Raw genomic sequence first — 25,826 nt, forward strand, 5'->3', positions numbered from 1 at the left:
ATATTTGTATTATAGATATTTTTACTGTCCTTTGTGTAATTGTCAATAAGTCAATATAGAGGTATGCAGTGAACAAAGCATTGTCGACTTTCTTTTTTTTTTTTTTTTTTTTTTTTTTTTTTTTAATTAACATCTTTATTTAATATAATCCAGGAACAGATCTAATTAAAGCCTTTAACCTAAATGTTTTCTTAAGTAAATAATCTCTTAATTATAAATTATAATTAGTTTTCAACTTGGTATATAGGAGTAGATCAAATTACGACTAGTTTCAAGTAAATAATATATTCATATTAGTCTCTTAGGAGCAGCCCAAAATGTCTTCTTTTGAGCCTGCGAATTGGGATAGCCCCCTGTAATCTCCGGGCTAGACGATTACGGTGGGCAGTTAGACGGTCGTTGTACCTGCTTGAGAAGAACGATATTTGGTCTTCAACAAGACTCAGGTTTAGGTCATTGTGAAGCGTTTAGCCGCTAACGAACCACTCACAGCCAGTGATTTGTCTTAATGTTTTGTTCTGGACGGTTTGGAAACGTTTTCGGTGGGACGCAGCCGCCACTCCCCAAATTTGGATTCCATATCTCCAAGTTGGTGCGATGATTTGTTGATAAATGTGCCGCTTGCATCTTAGAGATAGTTTGCTTTTCTTGTTTAGCATCCAGAATAATTGGTTCCGCTTTAGGTTGCACATTTTGACGACTCTGGCAATATGTTCTCGGAAGGTTAGGCGTTTGTCCAGTGTGAGGCCTAGGTATTTCGCCTTAGTCGCTTGCTCTATGTCCACATTATTAATGTGGACCACCGGAGTTGTTTTTCGGCGTAACGTAAAGCAAACGTTTACGCATTTGCTTTCGTTGATTTTGATATTGTTCGCCGTGGCCCATTTCTCGAATTCGTTGAGGTAGGTTTGCAGCGTTTGTGAAGACTCGGTCTCACTGTTCGAGGAGCTGAGAAAGCAGACGTCGTCAGCGAAGCTGGCCAGCAGCATTTTGCTGTTGTCGTAGGTCATTTCTTCATAGCTTGGCTTGGGGATGTCTGCTGTAAAGATGGAGTACAGTAGCGGTCCTAAGACGCTTCCTTGGGGTGTCGACTTTCGTAAAAATTTTCAGGTCAACATGTAATGTTGCATACTTTTAGATACCTTATGAATGCTTCAGATTGCGGGGTAGAAATATAACGTTACATACTTTTAGACACCTAATGAATGCTTCAGATTGAGGGCTAAAATATAGTGTTGCATACATTTAGACACCTAATGAATGATCCAGATTTTGGGGTGAAAATATAGTGTTGCATACTTTTAGACACCTAATGAATGAATCCGAAGCGTTTCATGGGCAAGGCATTTTTAATTATTTATCTATCTTTCTCCTAATTTATTTACCATTTAAACATTTTTATAACATATCGTATCTTTATTTTATTTTTAGAAGAATTTATAAAATTTATAAAACTTCTCAAAAATTCCTTTACTATAAAAGTTTATTATTTGCTCATTTCAGTTTACTTTATGTTTCTTCTATACCAGGGAAAAATCCCATAGAGATATACCTAAAAACAATGATTTTTTAAAGTTTTTATAAGCTCTTCTTTAGTGATCTTGGGTAACCCTAAATGTTTTTGGGTACTGTAAATTCCTAGCCATATTTTTCCCAGTGTATTACTCGAATTGGCACCGCTAACTGGGCGCGGGCCTCGGGATCCTGGGCTTCTGCATGTTTCAATCAGCGTCATTATTCCATCATGTTGTCGCTGTGTCGCCGCCTGATTTATGTGGCGATTAGCTCTTCTGGGGACTGGAGCTGGCCAGGATTAAGGACAGTGCTCCGGCGGCAGTCGCCCCCCGGCGGACCCGCCAAACGATCGTTCGCCCTGCGATCGCTTCGGCTCTCGACTTCGTTTGCGGCAGCCATCGGCAGCTGGCCGGGGAGCTTTGCTTGAGGCCGCCGCTCTGGAGGTGCCTCAGTCGCCCGAGCGCCGTGCCAAAGTCAACAAGCGGTCGATCGCAGCTCCAAGCCGCGCCGATACGACAGCGATACGATACGATCCCACAGTAAAAATAAGAAATAAAACCGAAATAGCCAAACCTCGTGAAAAACATTTCAGTGCGGTTTTTTCTCCCCACCCCCCCACTATTATTTACTTTGCGTGGCGGTGTTTCGGTTTTTATGCCCACTTCGAGTGTGTTTTTTTCCGCCGACCTGGAGGATTCCCAGTGAGCAGTGAGTGGGCTCTCGGAGCAGGTTTATCCATCTGCCAGATAGCGCAGATACGTATAGCTTATAAACTGACCCTAGGGGCCTGACCACTGCCATAAACAGCAGTGGCGGTGGCAGTTGCACTGGCAGTGGCAGTTGCAGTTGCAGTTGCCTCTTGGCTTTTATGGAGACCAGCGTACAGTGGGGCCTCCGTGGCGGCGCCGACAAAGCAGTCGTTAAACTTTGACATGCGATCGGCCAGCGGCAAATGAAGCGATCTTCATAAATCAAGGCGCTGGCCAGGGAGCAGGAGGCTTGGAGGTGCCTCTACTCCTGGCCTGGGCACTCATTTGATTTACGGCCGCGGCGGCGCAGCGCCAACAAGTTAATTGAAAACGAGGCGTGACAGTGAAATTTGCCACCGCACGCTGGAGATACTCAGATACTCACCCCGCAGATACTCGGCGATGGCCCGAGGATGTCCGGCGAGGGGGGCCGTTTGCCAAATGTGCCACTAAACTGACAGATTTGGCCATAATAAAAAATTTAAAAGCCAAATACAAACCGAGCGCGGAGTCTGGAAAATAAGTTGCCAGCTTTAATTTATTGTGACATAACGGTATAATCTGACATAAATTATTGATAAGACGAGCGCCCATAAAAGTACAAGACAGTTGGCTTAGGCAACGCAGCGCGAGCACACGAAGGGGTGGCGGGGGGAGTGGCTGGAAAAGCTGGAAAAACTGAAGCGAAGCCAGTAAGGCGGGGAAATGGTGGGCAGCAACCCGAACTGGGTTTGCTCTGCTGAGAAGCCGCTGATGTACCATTTGTATGGCCTTAAATCGGCATATTTCTTATATTTTACCCAATTTCAATCTTATTTATTGTGTGTTTTAATATTAATTTTTAATTCTGTGGTTCTATTTATTTAATGAATTAAATAAAATAATTTTGTATAAATTAATTGGTTACTTTTGAACCCCTTTTGTGCCTCCCAGCCCATGACACTCCTCTTTTCTGACTAGGTGTGCTTTATTCTTAAACAATATTCCCAATATTAGGAAAAATTTCTATAATTTGTATAAGTCAAATAAATGAATGAAATGAATAAATTATTTAAGTTGATTATGATAAATAAATGAATGAAATGAAAATGAAATTAATAAATTAAACCAAAACGGTGGAAATTGCTTAGTCGTAAAGAATAAATATAGAATATTATGTTTGAGGGCTTATCTTCCCTAAAGCTCTCAACTTTGGAGCACTCGTATGTTTACTAAAATAATTAATTATATATATATATATTTATATTTATTTATATTTAATTATTTTATTTACCTAATTTTTATGTTTTTTTTCAATCCAAGCATTGAAAATATTAAACATGCTTGCATGTAAACAATACAAACTACAATTGGTAAACATTTCTTAGTTGAGAAGAAAATATCAGGGATTGTAAATAATAAATTTTTATCTGTATTTTAAATCAAAAAATCACCCATGATCGACATGAGGAAATTTTCATAGTATTTCTCTTTGCCTTGCCTATCCTTTTCCATCATGAGTTTAAACTTTGTAATTTTTATAATATTCCTTAATTATAATCATTATTTTTGAGTTTTCTAATAAAAATAAAAATAGTAATTTTATGATTTTATCAAAATTCAATATTAGTTATATTTCGATGAAAAAAAAATAATCTGAAATAATCATTATTTTTTTACTTTTATTTTTTTTCTCACAAATAATGATTTTTTTGAAATTTGTATTATAAAACTCAACCGTAATGATTATTTCTGAGTTTTTTTTTAATCAAAAGTAGTGATTATTTAAGTTATATATTTTTTAAATTTGTTTTATCGAAAATAATGTTTATTTTTTGTGTAAACCTCGTAATAATAACGGTCCCTGGAAAATAATCCCTTTCCATGTTAATTATAGGAATAAAATGAGATGGGTAAACGACAAATATTTTCTGTTAATTTAGTTAGTGCTAGGTGAAAGTCGCCTCATCCCAATGTATTAAGGTAGCTGATCTGCCCGGCCTGGCCATTGAGCTGCACTACCCACCTCGGATTTATGGGCAGGGTATAACAACGGCCAAAATGCGAGGCAAAAACAAATACCAGAGCCGCTTATAAATCATTTGGCTAACAACAACTGGTCGGCGCTGCAATTGGAGTTGCGGCAGTTGGACCTGGAGTCGGAGTCGGAGTTGGAGTCGCAGTCGCAGTTGCCCGGGCTCTGCAAAAGTATCTTTTGGATCTATTATTTAACTTTTATGTGCGCATAAATGCGGCGATATGATGCCGATGACGACTTGAAAACTGGCTAAGGAGCCCGAGCCAGTTTAAATCACCCCTCCTCCGCCCCCTTTTTTTTTTTTTGCCAACCGACGGGTTTCAATTTTCCGTTTTGAAGGAAACAGAAAAAACCACGACCGACGTCTGCTGCACTTTCATGTTAATTAACAAGAAACTTTTATCAGTCCGGCGATTAGGCGAATGCCACTTCTGACGCCGCAGCCCCAGGTCGCTCTGCCATATCGCATCCACCCCGCCATCCATCGATCCGCACGGATAAGCGGCGACACCCAACAAATTGTGGTCCATAAATCGCCGGGCCTCGAGATGCGGAGATCGAGAGACGGAATCCCATTCCACACTGATACCGGCCTTGTCGGTCGACGGAGATTGCGTTGGCTAATCTAATGTGCCGCATTTATAAGATAGCCCCTCACAAAGTGCAGATTCAGATTGTGAAGTGGCCCCGGGGAGATGGTCGCAAGTAAATAGGCCCCTTTTTTGCCACAGAAGTTGGGGCCATAATTGGGTTGGGCATAAATCAAACGGAAGTCCCCTGAAGAAGTAGTGGGAAATGATTAATTTCGGTGATCTTCGCGAACTTTATGCCATGCGTGTGCCAGCGAGATAGATGGGGGCCATTAATTTAAACTTTATAAACTATAGTGGGCCGTAAAACCGCTCTACGAGTCATTTCTAATGGCTGATCAGTTAAAGTAATCTCCCCCGGGTCCATAAATTATGGCCTGCCCAGAGAAGTCATGAGGTGATAAGTGTGTTTCGGCATCTCTGGGTGCCGGAGTTCAATATTGAAATTTTAAATGTCAACCGCAGATTAGGTTGATTTATTGGACAATTTCCTTTTTTGGGGGGGGGGATAAAAAATGAAATATGATCACCGAACTTGGGCACTTTTTGGATGACTCTTATCCTTTGACTGTTTTGAACAATAAATCTTTCGAATACAATTTTAAACACAAGGTTCTTGGCACGTTTAAATCAGTTTTCAGAACTCATATTATATCTAACAATATTTTTTAACACCCAATTATCTTGCATATTTTTTAAAAATCCTAATTAATTTTATCTTTAATTCAGTTTCGGCCATACATTTTATTCAACCGCAAACCTTGTGTTACAAGATTAAATGTATTTGTTAAATCCTATGGCAAACAATAATGCAAAGCAAAAATAGTGCTGAACTTTTTGTTTTTTGATTCGAAAAAAAATAATAAAAATATAAATCAATGGGAAATTAATTATAATTTATTTCCAAAACATGGGCTTGTGAATTATCTAATAGATCTTCTTAAAGAAACTTTCAATTTTATTCAGAAAACTTAAGAAAAAGTCAAAAATATTCCATGACAACTTCACTATTGCAATGATTATGTACTCAAGTGTATTATTATTTTACCCCTTATAAAATATATTAAAAATATAATTAAAAAACTAAAATATTCTTCTTTCTTGCAGGTATGTTTCAACTCGTGCTTAGCTAAAGGAGATTGCGGGAATCTCGTTCGAAACAAGAAACGTAGCGCGCAGCGAACGGGCAAACAAAAGACTTAGGCAAAGAACTTGGCGCCAGCGGAGGTGGACGGAGGAGGAGCAGGCGGAGCGGCAGAGGGAGCCGGGGGCGGTGCGGAAGCAGGAGCCGGAGCTGCGGCCGTCGTCGGCGGCCATCGCCTGGCGGACATGGCTCTGTTCCCCTCCTCCTCGCGGCCGCGGACGCTCATGGAGCAGCTGCTGGCCCGCAAGATCGAGGCGGCCGCCGCTGCGGGCGGAGCTCCCTCCGCCGCCGCCGCCGCCCCCGCATCTCCCACCGCTTCCGGCTCGGCCACGCCCTCGCCCACGTCGCCCAACCCGCCGGCTGGCGGTGCCATGGGCCTGGGCCTGGGTATGGGCTTGCAGCTGCCCATGTCCATGCCCCTGACCCTGGGCGTGGGCCTGGGCCTGGGCATGGGCGTGGTCAGCCGCCTGCGGCGCACCGACTCCCTGGACTCCACCAGCAGCCTGGGCTCGCTGGCCTTCGGCGAGGACGTCTGCCGCTGCGACGACTGCCTCCTGGGCATCGTCGATCTCTACGTGATCAGTGCCGCCGAGGCGGCCAAGAAGAAGGTAATTCACCAAAGGTTGGGGGGTTTGTTACAGTGTACTCTAAGGTTCCCATTTGAAATACATCCCAAAGCCTAGAACTCAAAAACAGAATAACGGTGTGCAGCTTATTACTTAATTACTACTTATTTTTGGTTTATTATAATATGGACATAGGCAGGATAAAAAATATAGAACATAGTTTTTAAAAAGTTTAAAGTTTTAAAATGTCGAAAGAAGACCATGTTCTGTTTATTATTTGATAAAGCTAATAGTCTTTTCAGTTACATTTTTGAGTATACATTTTAATATTCAGAGGAAAGTGATATTTATTTTATACTTCTCCATAATAATAATGTTGCTGGCATGTACCTTTAATTTAAAAGGGTTTTAAAAAATATTTCCCCTATTACATTTTCGCATAAGTGACGTGATGGAATACCTTTTTCAGTCGGTGTTTAGATTTCCAGTTAAATTGGGGTCGCTGATCTTAAAAATAATAAATGGCAAATACAGAAATTTTAAAACAAACAAAAAACAAATGGTATAAATATAATCTCTAGAAAATTTTAGTTGATTTAGTTTTCTAAACTTGTATTTTTAATGTTTTAATTTTTTGTAAAATAAGAGGTCTTATGAATACCTCCCAGATCTAAGTTTAAAAACATTAGCTTTGTGATCGCCACGATCGTTACTAAGCTTATTATTGGCCCCACGAAAAGCTTCACCTGGGGATGTTGTCTCTGCTATGATGAAGCTCCTTACCTGGTAAGGGGTTTCGGTTAGTGCTGCCAGAATTAGCTGGTTGGAAAGCATTTTAATTATAAAAACAAATTTTTAATTTGTTTAAATTTCGATTACATTTTAAAGTAACAACATAATTTAACAGTACAACTGATCCTACACCATTCTCTAACATCTTATTTGAAAAAAAAAAACTAAATTTGTTTAAATTTACATTACATTTTAAAGTATCAAAATAATTTAACAATACAACAGAACCAACATGACCCCCTGAGATTATACCAATTAAGAATGGGTTGCTTGATTCTCTGGGTTAGAAAATATAGTTTAATGATATTTGTAAACGGAAGTTCGAATACAGGTTAGCTTTGACTGTTTTCTGGCTATTTTTTGGCCAGAAGCACAGCGCTGGCTTGGACTGTTGGACCGGTCCAGCCGGAAAGCTCCGCTCCATCCCATTGACGTCACTGGCGTCTGAGACGGAGATAGCGGACGGGGCAGAGCGAGCGGGACGGGGAGAAGTCGCTCATGCGTAAAGCGTGGATCGTGTGAAAATGAGATCGTTCAACTGATAAGCGGGCTGGGCGAGCGGGGGCGGCAGTGGGCGGAGGCCTTGGGAGATTTCGGAAGATTTGGGAAGACTCAGAAGACGCGGAAGAGAGCAGACTCGGCAGAAGACTCCTCCTCCTACTGCGGATCCCTATTGCTTATGCAATTTGTAAATATTTCCCGCATTTAATGGCCCTAAACTTTCTCCTGGAGAAAGTGATTTGTGACTCATATTTAATAAGGATCTTGTTGGCGGTCTTAAGAAAGTTTTTTTATATCTTTTTTATTGCCTTGCTGTGGTCTCTTCTCAGCGAATCTTGATTTTTGGCACCTCTTCCGCACTGCCCAACTTTATTTATTTACATTGAAGCTCATGTTTGCCCATTTCCAAAGCCAACTTCCCCTGTTCCCACGAATAAACAATGTTGGGCCATTATTCGCGTCTAACAATGACCAGACATTATAGGGCAAAACACAAGATGAGGCTGTAGTTATACGTTTTCGTGGAAAAGAAACACACAAGTTGTACAAACTATACGTTTTATGGGATACCCGAGTGATATACGTCACGTAGTTGCTGTTTTCGACTAGTCTCTTAATATTGCGATTTTTCCTTGACTTATCAAGGAGCTGCCATCATATCGTAACGGCATTTTCCGCAGATGTAGGATCTTGTTATCATTGACGTCACGGCCCGGCGGCCTTGATCGCTTAACTACGTCATCGCGGGTGAGTCTAGGCCAACTAATGAGCTTTGTTCCCCGGGTTGGGACCCCTCTCCCTTCCAGGTGATAACTCTGTGCCTGGCTACACGCAGAAAAAATGTAGACAATTTCAAAGCCTTTAACTGGTAAATATTTTTTCGGGTTTTAGTTTAAAGTTAACGAAACAATTTAATCGTACTTTTTGACCATTTGAGAATAAAATATTATTTTTTACTTTACACGAACTTATGAGCCTACAAAAATTATAATCCTCTAAATGTTTTTTGTAGGGGTGGTATTTAAACTCACAATTTTTTACCTGAGGCTAATGAGCCACCTAGTGTAGCAATTTTAATCGTACTTTTGAAAATTTAAGATTAAAATTATTCTTTTTAATGAAAAGCAGATTATCATTAGAAAATTAATGCTAAGGCTTGGTTTTTAAGTATAAAAAATATGTGAAAATTCTTTCTTTTAAATCAAAATTCACACTATTTATAATTTGAAAACTATAGCTAAGGCTTGTTTTTTGGCTATTACAAGTATGTGATTTGGTTTTTAAACTGTTGTAGATGAACTTATTAGCGTAGAAAAATTATAATTCTCTATATTTTAAAGTAGGGGTGGTATTCGAACTCAAATATTTTTAACCGAAGTCTGATGACCCACGCTCAAGCTTTTAAATCCAACTATAATATAAAAACTTGAATGCATATCTGTTGTGGACTAACTTAAAGGCACAAAAAATTAAAATTTTCTGCATTTTTTTATGTAGGGGTGGTAGTTGAACTCACATATTTTTCTGCAAAGGCAGCTGACCTACGCTCAAGCTTTTAAAGCCATCTATACTGATATAAATACTTATTAGGTACCTCTTTCTTATTGATAACAGATTTTTATCAGTGTGGGATGTTTCTTGTTTTTTTTTTTTTGAGTGTACCTCTGCCAAATTAGCATTCGCCGCGTTATCAGTCTGAGCTCTCGGATCGGAACTGCATTTGGATTTGATTTTTGGTAGGACACCGAGTCGGAGAGCTGATGTCGCCGTTGCTGCCGTGTGGCTCCCGTGCTGCTGCTGCTGCTCATCGCCGGCGGAGCTCTCGGCGAGTGCGGTCGGTTTGGCTCGTCTGGGTTCCGCTTTTGGAGCAGAGTCGACCAGTTGAGCTTTTGCTGCGATCGCGTGCGGCTGGCTCGGGGTCCGTCTCTGGGTTTCTGTCATTGTTAGTGCTACTGCCATTGGCAGTGCTGTGCCCGCGTCGTATCGCCGCCTTTCCGCGTGTGCTTCCACATATCTCTCGCCGCCTCTATATGTATGTCTACACGCTTGTGTTTTCACCGCGGCTCTGAGCGCCCCTCTCTGTGTGCCAAGCCAATGCCAGAGACCGCGTCAAACGGCCCACCGAAAAACAACAAAAAAAATCCAAAAATTAATAATTAATAATAAACAGCAAAGGCAACAGCAACAGCAACACAACACAAAACAAGCCAGCAGCAATATTTTGAACCAGCGCCGTGTTCCGAAAATATTTAAATTTTTGCCAGTTTTTTAATACATTTATTTTGATTGGCATGTGCGTGTGGTTTTCGCATTATGTATTTTTCACCCTGTATTGAACAAAAGGCAGCAGGAAGAAAGCTGGGAAAATTCCACCAAATTTATAATTGTTCTTAATCAACAGTTAATTGCTGAAAAGTTCAAAGGTTCCTTTATCTTCTTATTTTAGCACTGAACCCAAAAGGCACTGGGCTTTAAAATAATGTTATTCACATGAATATTATTCTGGAATATTTAAATTAAATAGGTTTAAGTCCTCAATAGCTAAACGTTGTCTGGGCTTAATTAAATTAATTAAATTTAAAGATACCAAAATTGTAGAATACATTCTTATATGACTAGCCCATCGCCTTAATAGTATACAAAATCTAAAATCAAATCTTTCTTAATTGAGTGCTAACTGCTGTATTGCGTGTTTCTATTTGGAATTCGTTGTATTTTTTAATTCCTTTGAATACTTTTTTAAACCTATTAGGGAAAACGCTATTCTTAAATTGAAGATAGCAGTCGTTTTCTAAGCAGTAGTCCTTAAAACATTTAACGAATATTTTATATACGTATTTTTCACTCACATTTTTAAACATAAAAAACAACCACGTTCTCAAAATGTAAATCTAAAATTGCAAAGCAAAAACAACACCTTACACCAATTTAAAAATGATTTAAAGTTAATAATACAAATTTTATTAAACACCGAAAAAATAATTAATGAAATCTCAATACATAATAAACTTTATTACTTTATAACAAGAAGAGAGAAACGAAACAGCATTGAATTAAATACTTTCTGGCAGCTCCGATTTAATCAAAATAAATTACTTGTGCCTGCGCGTGCGTTTTTTTCACTGTGTTTTTTGTAAGTTAATTAAACAATTCAAAGGAATCAAGTGGCAAGTTGGGGCGTCTGCAATGTGTTGCTGCTGCCGATGTTGCTGCTGTTTCGTGTTGCTGCCGTCGCTGTAAAGTGTGTTAATTGAAGCACGCGCCAAATGCCGCCGGGAGGGGAGCGGGAGGGAGACAGCGCGAGGCGGAGCGAGAGAGACAGCGCGAGGCGGAGCGAAAGAGAGGGCAGAGCGGGGGGCAGAACTCTTATACTAGATGACTGAAATAGCGAACTGACTTTTGCACCGAATTTTCGAGTACTCAGGTTTATGTAAACATTTACACACTATACAAACGACGACGTCAATGGGAACGCCCCACCCTCCCCCCAGGCACCCCGCCCAAACAGAGCCCGTCCAGCACCCACCCACCCAACACCCCAGCCCAAAAGCTGAATGTGAATTATATAATTGAAGAGCAGCAGCACCTCCAGAAATCGTGCTCACTTGCGTACGAGCGGCGAATTCGGCAATTGAAGCCCATTAAGTAGCCGAAAATGGAACTAAATCACCCCTCCCCCGCCGCCTTAATGGCCGCTTGATCGCTTCAATAACATCCGCCCAACCACCCACATTCGCAGCCCCACTCACATCTCGAGGCCCCAAAACGAATCCTAAATCCCAGCCAAAATCCATTCTGTGCGTCAATGGCACACTGAAAAAAAGGAGGGGTACCATTATGGGGTGCCATTAGAAGGTCCATACGAGTAGATTTTTATGGGTTGTATAGCTATCACCCAAAACCGATTATTAAACTCAATTGGGCATAGCCAATGATTAAAATGATGGCACTCATTTAGTATTTCAGTTTTTGTCACACTTTTTTTACAAGGTATAAAGATAGATTTAACTTTTTTTAATTTCTTAATTTATTTTTAAAATTCTTTTTTTCTGAACATTTTATTCGATCTTTGTGATAACTTCTTTCCCTTTTTAATCTAAACTTTTATATTGCACCATAATATCTCAAAACTCTTTAAGCGTTTAAAATTAATACTATATTTTTTTATAAAATAATATATATTTTTTATGCAATCATATATTTTTGATACTAAAAAATACTCACTCCAATAACCTACTTAATTAGTGGTTCTAATAAATCAAGTCGGTTTTCGGTAAAAGTTAAACATTTTTAATCTACGAAGCTTCTCAAAAATAGTTCGAATTAAAATATGTAAAAATGTTTACACATTATGGTAACTAACTTATAGCACTTTAAAAATGCATTTTAGTTTTTACAATTTTAAAGATCTACCCAAATAATTTGCAGTGTAAATATATAGAAAGAGAAACAGAGACTCGCGCTCAGAGAAAGGGGATCAGCGGAGAGCGCAGAGGGGGGTTGACAACAAATTGTTTACTTTATTAATTTTAAGCTTTTGGTAGTTAAAAAAAGTGAAGGAATACTGAGAGAAATTGTTATGCGAATGTGAGTGGCGCGCATTAGGCGCGTAGTGTCCATTTCGAGCGTGGGTGGTGCTGTTAATTTGAGCGGGGAACGGGGGCCTGCGGGGGATGGCCGCCAAGTGGGGGTGGCGACTGCAGGCACCACGAACCCCCCACCACACAGGGCCCAGCTCACGATCCCATGTATCTACATATGGGCACAGTACATAGCGCGATGTATCGAGTCGTTATCGTCGACGTCGGTCTCGGCTTTTTGTTGCTTTCGCCGGTGTTGACGGCATCGAAGATTGTACAATTGTTTTTATTAGATAACGAGCGAATTTGTATTTAAGGATGGATCGCAATCCCGAACCGAGCCCAGCTAGATGGGCACATAGTAAAATGATGTAAGACAGGAGCGGGAATGCAATCTTATCCATGAGGATAAGCTTACTGAATCGCAACCATTTTAGTCTCTATCAAAAGCTATTAATACCCGCCAGTAGAAAGTAACATTCAATAAAGAAATATCACACATGCGTAATTTATGGCGCTCTATTAATAAAAAAGAAGTTAAGTGGGGAAGAAATAGAGTAAAAACCTCAAGTATACATGCGTTTATCAGTGAAAATCGTTGTATATTTATTTAAAATGCACTCTTAAAATCTTTGTATATTTATTTAAAATTTAGTGATTCTCTCTGCTCTTGTTAAGGCAGCAAATAGTGTTAAAACCTAAACAAACAAAATCAGGCATACACTTACCTTTCTAGCCCTAGGCTAACTTTAGTTGGACCCAGATACCTCAAGTATTTAGTCCAACATCAGTAGGTAGAGCCCTTGAGTTGAAGATCTTAGTAATTCACTTACTTAGACAGCTCTCCCTTCCACCCTTAAAGCTACTTAAGCAGTCCAACTTAAGCTTTAAGATAAGAACTTTGGCATCTTTTGATATGATGATTATCATTAGCTATTACCACAAAGAAAGGCCTTTCAGTGCGGGGCCAGAAGCAACGTTTTCCATAAGCTCCTACAGCTGACACCTATAGGCGAAACCCTTGTCCTACTTACATGCACTTAGTACTCGGCCCTTGCAATGCCAACCCTTGACTTGGAGCGGCGTTAGATAAGCCAAGTACATGTATAGTACGTTGCGGTCCAAGATCTGGTGATATGGGAGTACCAAAGTTCTCCGGACAGCAGAGCCACAAGGTTGTTGCTGTCGATGTTGCTCGTGTTGCTCGTGTTGCTCATGTTGCTGCTGTTGCTGCTGCTGCTGCTGCTGCTGCTGCTGCTGCTGCTGCTGTTGTTGCTGCTGCTGCTGCTTCGTTATCGCCTCGCGGCGACGGCGTCAACATTTGCAAATGACGTCAAATGTTATAAAGAAATTTCAGCTCGTATATATGGCCGGAGATACATATGTATATGGCAACGGACCCGCAGCCGTAGACGCGCTGTACATATGTGCTATGTGCGGTATTGTTGCTGTTGTGCACTGGCGTAACTGGATAGCCGCGTCGCTGGCACTTCCATTATTATCATAATGTGCTGTTCGATTTGGGTTTCGCATTGGATCGGATTGGATTGCCTTGCCCGACTCTGGGCGGTTTCGCTTGCGGTTGCCGGCTAGCGGTTGGTGTTGCTAGTTGCTAGTTGCTGGCTGATAGTTGCTAGTTGCTGGCTGATAGTTGCTGGTGGCTGGTGGCCAGCTCCTGCCTGTGGCTGCCGCAGATGGAGCTGCCAAGATGCCAACACGCTCCGACAATGCCTACTTAGTATCGTCCGCGGCCTGCGCTACATGGCACATACATATGTTTGTATTAAATTTAATCAATTTTGATTGATGTGTGTGCATTACAGCAGCGGCAGCAGCAGCAACAAACACCTCTGTGGACCCAAAAGCCAAAGAGCCGGCTGCAACGAAGCGGCGATACCCTGATTCCAAAGGGATCTTGGTACTTCCCCTGAAGAATGCCCAAAAAACATAAGTTTCTGCAGAAAACCCACAAACCTATGGGGAAGTTCGCTGGTAAACCCCTAAGAAAATTATTTCCGCTTTAAAATTCCCCTAAAAGCCACAATGAGCAATCGATTTGCTATATTTTAAACAATTTTGTTGTTATTTTAAACCTTTTTTTTAGGAACTATGGAAAGATATGCACAATTTTAACTTTGAAATTCTTATAATCTGACTTATCAAAGACATTTAGGTTCTTTTTAGTTTCCTACTTGTTTTGATTATGTTCTCAACTAGTTTTATAAATACAATATTTATATATTAATAGATTGATTAAAAAGTTTGAGTAACTTAGCAATCTCTTATAATCTATTAAGCCCCCTTGATTCCCTGTACTCCTCTTGTCCTTATACTAAAAGAATACAAATTAATTTGTTTTTTTTTTAATCTTTATTAATGATTAAAGTCATAATTTATAAACAAACATACAGAATTAACAAATTTTTTAGATTGAAAACCTAGAGGTCTTACAATCTGATTAAAAGACAACAGAACTAGTCAACTCTTCTTAAGTTTTACATAGTCTAGTCCTCAGAGACCCTATCTATAGTACTAAGGCCCTGGGCTCCGACTGAAGGGTACTTGGGTGGCAGGGAGACCCGACTGATCGTTGTGACCGCTGTCTGCTGGCGGGGAAGGGGCACAACCGGGCGGGATGAGGCGGTTTTTAGGCGCGAACGGGTTCGCAAATGCGCAGAAATCGAAATGCAGCGACAGGCTCTCGCACTCTCCGGCTCCGGCTGCGCCATCGGTGCCCCCCGCTCCATGAGTGTCTCTGAACTTTTGGTGCCCACATTGCAGACGTAGTTGGGCTCCGTTCGCAGACGCGCCGCTCCACTGATGCACTTGCTCGAGTGCCGTGGGCCATATTCCATGTAAGATGTCCGTGTGCGCCCTCAGCCAGCCACAGCCGCAGAACCCGAAGAACTCCAAGAATCAGAAGCAAAAGAACGGCTCGACGAGATTACCGGCGCTGACAACCGGAAACACAGCCGCCAACGGAACCGGAAACGGAAACGAAAGTGGTATAAGCCTAAACGGCAGGGCCAAGGGCTCCGTCACGCCACCCACTCCGCCGCCTTCTCCGCAGGTCCGGATCTACGAGGACTTCGACAGGATGAGCGCCAAGGAGGTGTACTACAACGAGGCGGGCAAGAAGGTGACCGTGAAGCTGCTGCATTTTCCCGACGTGCCGCCCGAGGAGATAGCCAAGCTGAAGTTCGAGGACGACGACGATGACGGCGACGGCGATGATGATGGGGCCGAGGATGGCGAGGAGGACAGGGGCGATGAGGCCGACGAGGACAGCGACTCGGGGCGGAGACCCGCCTCGGCGGACAGCGAAACGGAGGCTCAGAGGGGTCAGGTGGAGGCTAGTGGCGCGCCGCCAGTGCCCAGCTCCTCCAAGAAGATCCTGCGCCGCAAGCTGTCCGGCAACAACATGCAGCCGCGGAAGTGCAGCTTGGCCTTCGCCCAGGCCCACGGCATCCGCCAGCGGGCGGAGAAGAAGCTGTCGATGCCCACGATCAGCATCACGGCCAATTCGGGCGACCATGTGGCCCACAACTGTGGCCTCCGGCTGGGCCTGGGCCGGAAGCTGTCGCAGCAGCACTCGCTGCCCCTGGGCTCGCCCAACTCGCCCACCTCGCCGTCGCCCACGCACCCGGGACCGCGGCGCTCCCACTCGCCGCTGGGCCAGAGCCTGTGCCCCGGCTACATCCAGTACTCCAAGTCGCTGCTGGAGGTGCCCATGCCCCGGGACTACGGGTACGCCAGCAGCGACGATCTCAGCTCCGAGTGGGACTCGGATGTGTCCACCTCGGCGGCCGGCTCGGCCGGCTCGGGATCGGGCTCCTCGTCGCAGGCCGCGGCGGGCAAGAAGGTAGGAGGGGTAACCCAAGGGAATCGATACCGTCAAGGGACTAAGGTTCCAAAAAGGGTGGATAAAATAAAAAGAACCTAATATATATGTGGTTTTTAAATAACATAATCGATGTGTACACAAAAAAAGATATAATAATACAAAGGGTAAACTTCAAAGTTTTATTTTTTTCCGAAGAGTCTACTATTTGCATTTATTGTAATATCTATCTACCAGAGTAACTATCTAGCAAGTCAAAATATTTTAAATTAAAGAAAAACATACACAAAAACAAGAAAGTTAGAATTTAAGACTGGTTTTATGAGTATAAAAAGTATACTAGAAGTAATATTAGTATTAAAGTGAAGAGTTAGCAAAGTTAGAGTTCAATTTCTATATTGAAGAGTCTGGTATTTGTATTTTTTTTATATAATTTAATACTTTAAAAAGTCATAATTCAATACTCATTTAATAGACGTTAAATCGATAGAATTGATATGACATAAGTACATTTTCTATGCATTTTTTTCGGTGTAGCTATTATAAATTAGTCTCCAAGGCCCGTTAAAAATATTAGATACCTTATATAGATCTCTAAACAATATTTGTAATACCTTTATTTTACTATTTTTTTGCTTATTAATTTAAGTATAGACAGCAAACCAAAGTGTTCAGCCTAGTGATCAATCTTTAAATACCTTTATAGCTGCAACCAAATTGTTAGACCAAAAAAGTAATTCCCACGTGAGCTTTTTAATGATCGGCCCCAACGTGTGTTTACATGTAGTTTAGGTAATGACAACTCAGCAAAAAAATCAGGGCATGAAAATGGCTCTTTATTCAGTTGTCAGCTGTCTCATGCAATTTGTTTCACTGTTCAAAATCAAATAAGCGAAAAAAATGATTTTAAAATGAATGAGCAACCGAAGCGACTCTTTAGTACTCCGAAAATTTGACCTACACTCGTGCATGTGTTGTAAAAAATTTATTTTACCTATATTTTCCCTTTCATTTTTGTATACCCCATTATTACGAAAGAACACTTTGTAAACAATTGGGGAGAAACTAGTTTACCAGTCTGTATAGAAGAATACCGAACAAAAAAGAAGCAGTAGGTTGGATCTACTCTGAATTATAAAGTAATATAAGACCTATGTGAAATGTATACCTTTAAATAGCAGATAAACTCTCCAACGAACATTCAACAGATGTACAAAAGAGTAACCCCCATGGAAGCCTTTGACTAACTGATTTACCCCTCGTCTTTGCAGAGCTCCGGCTGGCGGAAGATCCGCAACATCGTCCAGTGGACGCCCTTCTTCCAGACGTACAAGAAGCAGCGCTACCCATGGGTCCAGCTGGCCGGACACCAGGGCAACTTCAAGGCGGGTCCCGAGCCGGGCACCGTGCTCAAGAAGTTGTGCCCCAAGGAGGAGGAGTGCTTCCAGATCCTCATGCAGGATCTGCTGCGGCCCTATGTGCCCGTCTACAAGGGCCAGGTGACCAGCGAGGATGGCGAACGTGAGTCTGAAAATAAAAGCCTATATCATTACTATATAGAAGGAACCTTAATTTATTTCTTCAGGAAAATTATTATTCAACAACTTTCAAAATCAGTAATACTAGTTTTCAAAATGAATTTAAAAAACGCTATAGGAAAGATTAAATCTTTCTTAGGATAAGTTTTTTAATGATTTTAAAAATTTAATTTAATTTATTACACAACATATATTTAATTTTATTAATTAAAACTTTGCTTTGTTAGGTTGGCAACAGCTTGGCGCCTGAAGTTCAATTTTAGTATTGATCAACGAAAAGGGCTTTCCCTTAGGCAGTGTTGTAAAACTGTTTGATTTACCCTTTTTAGAAATATCGATCTAAGTGTCTAACTTTGAGAACTACTATCAACCTTGGTGAACTTTGGTTGCAAACTAGTTTAATCAAATATATATTTACTATAGTTTCTTTTACTTTAAAAATTGTATATAACCACCTAAGCCCGGACTTCTTTAGTCTACCTGCAGCTCCAGGATCTGCTGAGTGACTACGTACAGCCGTGCGTGATGGACTGCAAAGTGGGCGTGCGCACCTACTTGGAGGAGGAGCTGTCCAAGGCCAAGGAGAAGCCCAAGTTGCGCAAGGACATGTACGACAAGATGATACAGATCGACAGCAACGCCCCCACCGCCGAGGAGCACGCGGCGAAGGCGGTGACCAAGCCCCGATACATGGTCTGGCGGGAGACCATCTCCAGCACAGCCACGCTGGGATTCCGCATCGAGGTGGGTTACATTTTAAACAACTATCATATCAGATGATTCGCATCAGGGATGTTCAGAAGTTCGGAAGTTATCGAAAATATCGATAAGGGGTACATATCGAAATTTTTAAAATCGGAAGTATTAAAGTCATGGCATTTATATATTTCAAACACTTGATCTCGAGCTTGACCTAAGCCTTACTACTTTATTACATCAGTAAAGGATAAATATCACTGTTATCGATGTTATTTAATTTCGTATCGACCATATTTTTAACATAACCTCTTACCTTTTACTTCCGGAAAGAAGACAACTCGTGGAGATTTATCGAACGGAATAATGATCATTTATATTTAAGTAACACAGGAAAGTCATTATTACCTTGTACAAACACCATTTTCAGGGCATCAAGAAGAGCGATGGCACCAGTTCCAAAGATTTCAAGACGACGAAGTCTCGCGAACAAATCAAGTTGGCCTTTGTCGAGTTCTCCAGCGGTCATCCCCACATTCTGGTGAGTATGAAAAAATAGTTTAAAAACTAAAGAACATTATAAGTCCACTGTTTTTTTTTCCAACAGCCCCGATACATACAGCGCTTGCGAGCGATAAGGGCCACCCTGGCGGTGTCGGAGTTCTTCCAGACCCACGAGGTCATCGGCAGCTCGCTGCTCTTCGTCCACGACCAGACCCACGCCAGCATCTGGCTGATCGACTTCGCCAAGACGGTGGAGCTGCCGCCGCAGCTGCGGATCGACCACTACTCAGCCTGGAAGGTGGGCAACCACGAGGATGGCTATCTCATCGGGATCAACAATCTCATCGACATCTTTGTGGAGCTGCAGGCATCCATGAGCGCGGAGTCATCCATTCCACCGCCAGTTTCTGGCGGGGACTATGAGAAAGAAGAGCCAAGAGAATGCAAGCCCTGAAAGGAGTTCTTTTTTTTGTACGGGGGCTTGGGGCTGGGCCCCAGGGCAATGACATTTCCACTACCCGAATCGATTAATCCCCAATTCCTAGCATAAGTTACCTATTTTTTTTGTTTTTTTTTACAACAATTTGCTTTCATGTAACCCCTTAAGTTTAAAATCAAAGACTGAGACCACAATAAGCATATACACATACATAACTTTACCATATGATGTACGCCTACGTATATAGGAAATATATAGCCGTATATGTGCTGCTACTGTAGTGTAATTTATTTATCCGAGAAATGCACGTTTGGCGACCCCGAGAGACCCGAATAGCGTAGCGATACGAAAAGTAACTGAGAACACCCAACAGCAGCAAGAGCTAAGTTTAGGATTATAATATAATGGTTATGCGACTACCTACTAAATACTACTAATTGTGCACTATTAAATTCAGTTAAACCAGAAAATGTACGACTTTTATTGCTATATGTAAACATATTTAAACATATAGCTGTCCTACAAACTATGACCTGGTTTTATAGAAATCTTTCCACTATACAGCTTCTGCAACACAATTGTGACCTTAACTACATGATATGAGGTATATTACCATCGGTTACCCAGCTTTTTTGTTGTCAATCAAGAACCTTTAAATAGGTCTATTCTAGTTATATATATTTGGTTCTTTCTTTTGTCTTGAGATAAAGAAACTAAACGTCAGATCGAGGAATGTCATACCTCGCTGAGCTCGTTGTTTAATTAAAAAATGGGATTCAGATATTTTTAAGGGTGCATCATAAATTTTTTCGAAAAATCTGAAAGGTTGAAAAAGACTAGGTTTGGAATGCCGATAGATTGGAAATTAAACAACGAGCTCAGCAAGGTATAACATGGAAACATGGAAAATGGGATTCAGATATTTTTAAGGGGGTGCATCATAAATTTTTTCGAAAAATCTGAAATTTAAAAAAACTTTAGATTTTGAATGCTGATTGATTGGAAATTAAACAACGAGCTCAGCGAGGTATGACATTCCTCGATCTGACGTTTAGTTTCTTTTTAGCAGCCAAAAAACTGCATTTTTATGGCGGAAAATGGGATTCAGACATTTTTAAGGGTGCATCATAAATTTTTTCGAAAAATCTGAAATTTAAAAAAACTTTAGATTTTGAATGCTGATTGATTGGAAATTAAACAACGAGCTCAGCGAGGTATGACATTCCTCGATCTGACGTTTAGTTTCTTTTCAGCAGCCAAAAAACTGAATTTTTATGGCGAAAATGGGATTCAGATATTTTTAAGGGGGTGCATCATAAATTTTTTCAAAAAATCTGAAATTTAAAAAAAACTTTAGATTTTGAATGCCGATAGATTGGAAATTAAACAACGAGCTCAGCGAGGTATGACATTCCTCGATCTGTCGTTTAGTTTCTTTTTAGCAGCCAAAAAACTGCATTTTTATGGCGAAAATGGGATTCAGATATTTTTAAGGGGGTGCATCATAAATTTTTTCGAAAAATCTGAAATTTAAAAAAACTTTAGATTTTGAATGCTGATTGATTGGAAATTAAACAACGAGCTCAGCGAGGTATGACATTCCTCGATCAGACGTTTAGTTTCTTTTTAGCAGCCAAAAAACTGCATTTTTATGGCGGAAAATGGGATTCAGATATTTTTAAGGGGGTGCATCATCCTTTTTTTCGAAAAATTTTGAATTTAAAATAATTATATGTTTTGAATGCGTCGATCTGACGTTATAGCAGCCATAAAACTAAGTGCATCATACATTTTTTTCGAAAAATCGAAAGGTAAAAAACTCTAGGTTTTGAATGTCAAAAAAATGGTCTGAAAAAAAGAATGAAATATATATTTTTGTAATATCATTGAAGCCAGCAACAATCCCTAAAAAATTTCACATGGTGTTACTAACGTTGATTATTTCTTTAGGGTATACAATCTTTGGTTTGCCGAAGTTATCTTCTATTTTTGTTCGCTTCAAACAAGTATTATTTTTGCAATCTTGCATGAAGATCATAATTTACGTTTAAGACATATTGGAAAATGTCCAAAATAAGTCAAATAAAATTCGATAATTATTCAATGCTCGATGTTTAGTATAGGTATGCAGCCCTGATAACTTTTCGATAATTTTCCTGAAAAAGGAGATCGCGATGGATGGGTTGGTTTCCAAACCAACCGTCCCCAATCCGTCGTATATTTTGATAAGGTGATGTTTTTGATGTCCCATCAATTTGAAATATATGTATAATTGTGGTATCGATATACTGATACATTTTACACACTCCTACCGCAAAACCGAAGCGAAATCGAGCGAGCACAAGCGAAGTTTGAACTCGAACACCGCAGCGAAATGCAGAGTGAAAAAACCAATCGATGTATCGGTACCTTGATATGCTTACGATATTTTCGACATCGCTGCCATCACCAGGCGTCGGCATTCCCCCACCCCCCTTCCCCGACGGCTGCTCGGTAAATCTTGCATCCCGCTTTTTCGCTGACACTTACGTTCGACCACGTTTGCTTACGTTCGACCACGTTGCTTACGTCCGACTACGTTGCTTACGCTTGCATACGTTTCAACCGCTTTCCCACACTGCAAAAAGCGAGCCAAAGGCGAGCAAAAAACTTACCGAGCAAAATCGAAATCGAACTCGTGCCGAAAGGTTGTGTTGTGCGAAATTGTGCAAAGCAGCTGCGAGAGGAACCCACGCGGAAGTCGAGCAATCACCGGATTCACCAGCAACCAGCTAAAGTTGAAGCTAAAGTGAGTGGCGATGGACAGGGCGCTGATGCTGGGCAAAGGCAGGGAGAGGTTGTCGGAGCGATCTGTAGGATGGGAACCCACTGGAACCTAGAATTTTCGTTCAGTGGATGTCCCTGGGCAGATTCGATTTGAGATTATTTCGCAAGTTTTCGCACCGCACCGGGGGCACAGTCTCCCCGTTTTCATTGGCACGTCCGTCGCACGCTCACACGGGGGCAGGCGGGCATGTGGGAACAATTCTGAAATATTTGTGATTTGCAATTAATTCGCCGCGAATCCGCATCCATTACATGCGGCAAACCGGAGGGCGAACGTGCCGAAAGTCCAATAAGTTGGGCCGAAATTCGGCTGATTTATTATTCCGGGTTTCTTCCGTTTCTCTGGCGTCGGCCATTTTGTAGAGTTCGGCTTTTCTCCTCTTCGATCTCCCCGGCTGTGGCGAACTATCTGGAAGGGCAATTACCCTGAGCCCCAGTAATTGCCCCATTAGAACTTGGGTTTACAGCGACCTTAAGTGGGCACTAGCTCGGCCTAAAATTGTAATAATATTGTTTTTTTAATAACTAAACTAGTGCTTAAAAAGAGGTTATATATTTTCACAAAACTCCATTTTGGAAACTTCTTTTTTTTTCGTTTTTTAACTCTTTTTTTTTTATAAAAAAAAAGTGAAGAATATTAAAAAATTGGTTAAACTATTTAAAAAAAAATCGCTCTTTCCATTTGATTTTTGCATGGTGTTTATCGCCAGTAAAAAATCAAAGAATATTAAAAAATATAGATAACTATTTTTATAAAAAATTACTCTTTCCTTTTTATTTTTTGATGGTGTTTTATAATATCGCCATTAAAAAGTGTAGAATATCAAAAAAGAAATTTAACTATTAAAAAAAATCACACTTTCAATTTGATTTTTTATATGGTATTTCATAATATCTCGAATTAAAAAAATAAGATAATATTTAAATTACTATTAATTAAAAGTGATCTATTATTTATCTGCTCAGAATCAAATTTATTTGGGGTCATATAATATCACCATTTAAAAAGAGTGAGAAAAGTTAATCATTATTAACTGAGCTTCATATTGCTTTGCTATTCATATTTTTTAATTTTATTATATTTTTTTATTTAAAATTTTAAATAGTATTTTTTCATAGTCTTCTATAGTATCGCCATTAAACTAGAGAGGTTTATTATGTTGGAAAATAACTAAAATATCTTCTTGAGATTCATAAAAATGCAAAATGAGATTCATAAATTGAAACTTAAGCAAATTTCCATTGCAATCAAAAAAAATGAAATAAAATTCTCTCAAAGAAGGAACTATTACCAACTAACAATCACTAACTGGAGGAAGGGGCGATTTTAAATGATGATAGGTGGGATTTTTAGTTCAAGCCTTAGATAGTGGAACTCTGACTAGTTGGCTAGCGAAAGCACCGTGCCGTCCATTTTGTTTCGAGAATGTCGCCATCTTGAGCAGAGATGACTGATCTGCAACTCCCGTTCTGATCCGCAGATGCCCCAGCTCCAGAAGACCGCCCCCGAGTTCTCCGGCACCGCCGTCGTCAACGGCGTGTTCAAGGACATCAAGCTGAGCGACTACAAGGGCAAGTACCTGGTGCTGTTCTTCTACCCGCTGGACTTCACCTTCGTGTGCCCCACCGAGATCATCGCCTTCTCGGAGAGCGCCGCCGAGTTCCGCAAGATCAACTGCGAGGTGATCGGCTGCTCCACCGACAGCCAGTTCACCCATCTGGCCTGGATCAACACGCCCCGCAAGCAGGGCGGCCTGGGCAGCATGGACATCCCCCTGCTGGCCGACAAGTCGATGAAGGTGGCCCGCGCCTACGGCGTCCTCGACGAGGAGACCGGCATCCCCTTCCGCGGCCTCTTCATCATCGACGACAAGCAGAACTTGCGCCAGATCACCGTCAACGATCTGCCCGTGGGCCGCAGCGTCGAGGAGACCCTGCGCCTCGTCCAGGCCTTCCAGTACACCGACAAGTACGGCGAGGTCTGCCCGGCCAACTGGAAGCCCGGCAAGAAGACCATGGTGGCCGACCCCACCAAGTCCAAGGAGTACTTCGAGACCACCTCCTAAAGAGGCTGTCTGTCTGCCGGACGGGGCACGCTGCTCCTGGCGAGTGGGAGCGCAATCGAATCGCCACCGCCCTCGTCCGCCACACACACACACACCCACATACTATATATCCTACATATTAACCCTAGAGCGTAGAGAGAGGCGGAAACTGTGAGGCACCTTTCCCGAGGAAACCCAAACACCTGCAGGCGAGGAACCCAAGCGAAAAGTGTTATTTGTGTGCTTTTTTTTTGTAATTCACCACAATAAACGATTGTACGGAAGAGAAGTCGGCGCACGTGGGTCTTTATCAGGGGGCGGCGGGCGGACTTTCGCCTCAAACCTCGCGGCTTATCGCCCCGGTAAACATTTCCACAAGAAAATGGAAAGAAATAGAAGTTATCACTGTCTGCGGCTGGCAGTTGCGAAATGGGAAATAAGCTGAATCAGAAGGCCAAGAATGTCCCGCTGCGGCCTCCACGTCATGGCAGCTGCATGGCGAGAAATCGGACTCCTCTCCCACGAAATATGGTTGAGTTATGATGATTCACTAGCCTATAATGGTTATAATGATAAGGCCTACAAGATCTAACAGATCAAGTACCATACTGTATAGTCTGAATGGTCCGAAAGAGATGAAACCTGTGTAAAATGTTTATTATGTACTACAGATGTGCGTGCACTTTTCTCCGAGTGCAGCCTCAGCTGTTGGTGACACAGTAACCGAGTGCACGGTTCCCGTTTCGCCACCTTTTCAATGTTAAGTGCAAGCGAGAGTCGTCTGGGCGACGTGGATGCCTTGCATACTAAGCGGCTCTTGACTCTACGTATATGTACATCTGGCCCGTCTCCCGGCTTCCAGTTTCTGGGGCCCGACTATTACGTGTAGTTGGCGGCGCATCGCACGACGTGTCTTCGGCGGATCGGGTCTCGACCACCAAAACTAGTTTCGCCGAGTCACTCACATCCACCGGTGTGTGTATCTATGTCTGTCGACAAGCTTTGGAACCTACTGGAAACAGAAAAAGAACCCTTTCCCAGCGCCAAGTGGTGCGATCTGATCGCTGCGCACGTTACGTCGCTAGTTTTTGCCATTTTATATTTATTTTTCTGTCAGATCGGGGTATAGCCGACTTGAGGGTCCGTCATTATCATTATCAGTCTGCTAATTGCGCCTGTAGCCCACGAATACTCAAGATAATAGCCCCCACAATGGGCCTTCCTGTTCGTAGATCTCAGTTTCCTGTAGTTTGGTATAGTATGTGGTGGTTTTAGAAAGATTTAGGATGCTAAAGGTTACAATCAGCTAGGGGATTTTTTTGTTCAATGGGACACCACTGCGTATGGGCAATTTGGGATACAAATAATTTTCGTATTCTTATTTTGAAATCTACATATACTATATCACCTAAAAACACGTTTTACTTAAGGTTTTCGAAATAGATAGATATAAACAATATATTTTTAATATAATATAGTTTAT

The 25,826-nt window shown here is 41.5% G+C and overlaps 2 protein-coding genes across 7 annotated transcripts in view; both read left to right on the forward strand.

The window, feature by feature from the left end:
* LOC108032391 (inositol-trisphosphate 3-kinase A) overlaps window positions 1–19,942 on the forward strand; it is a 35,699-nt gene extending 15,757 nt beyond the window's left edge. Inside the window, exons 1-6 of one of the 6 annotated variants that reach the window (XM_044093537.2) lie at window positions 1,965–2,223; window positions 5,979–6,623; window positions 17,567–17,816; window positions 18,309–18,577; window positions 18,960–19,070; window positions 19,137–19,942. In XM_044093537.2, the coding sequence (XP_043949472.1) occupies window positions 6,201–6,623; window positions 17,567–17,816; window positions 18,309–18,577; window positions 18,960–19,070; window positions 19,137–19,487 (1,404 nt within the window). In that variant the 5' untranslated portion in view covers window positions 1,965–2,223; window positions 5,979–6,200 and the 3' untranslated portion in view covers window positions 19,488–19,942. Of the gene's footprint in view, window positions 1–1,964; window positions 2,224–5,978; window positions 6,624–9,738; window positions 9,907–15,235; window positions 16,317–17,566; window positions 17,817–18,308; window positions 18,578–18,959; window positions 19,071–19,136 lie in introns of those variants that run through there. The other 5 variants (XM_017106247.3, XM_044093534.2, XM_044093533.1 and 2 more) reach the window with 5 other exon arrangements.
* Window positions 19,943–22,092: 2,150 nt separating this feature from the next.
* On the forward strand, window positions 22,093–24,632 carry LOC108036345 (peroxiredoxin 1). The gene is made up of 2 exons (XM_017112416.3): window positions 22,093–22,260; window positions 23,780–24,632. Exon 2 carries the CDS (start codon window positions 23,780–23,782, stop codon window positions 24,362–24,364), a length of 585 nt encoding a protein of 194 aa, XP_016967905.1. The 5' UTR covers window positions 22,093–22,260; the 3' UTR covers window positions 24,365–24,632.
* Window positions 24,633–25,826: the final 1,194 nt, after the last annotated feature.

Source organism: Drosophila biarmipes, chromosome X, assembly GCF_025231255.1.
Source record: "Drosophila biarmipes strain raj3 chromosome X, RU_DBia_V1.1, whole genome shotgun sequence".
Lineage (NCBI taxonomy): Eukaryota > Metazoa > Arthropoda > Insecta > Diptera > Drosophilidae > Drosophila > Drosophila biarmipes.

Coding starts and splice junctions, on each gene's coding strand:
- LOC108036345 (XM_017112416.3), top strand. CDS start 23,780: ATGCCCCAGCTCCAGAAGACCGCCCCCGAGTTCTCCGGCACCGCCGTC.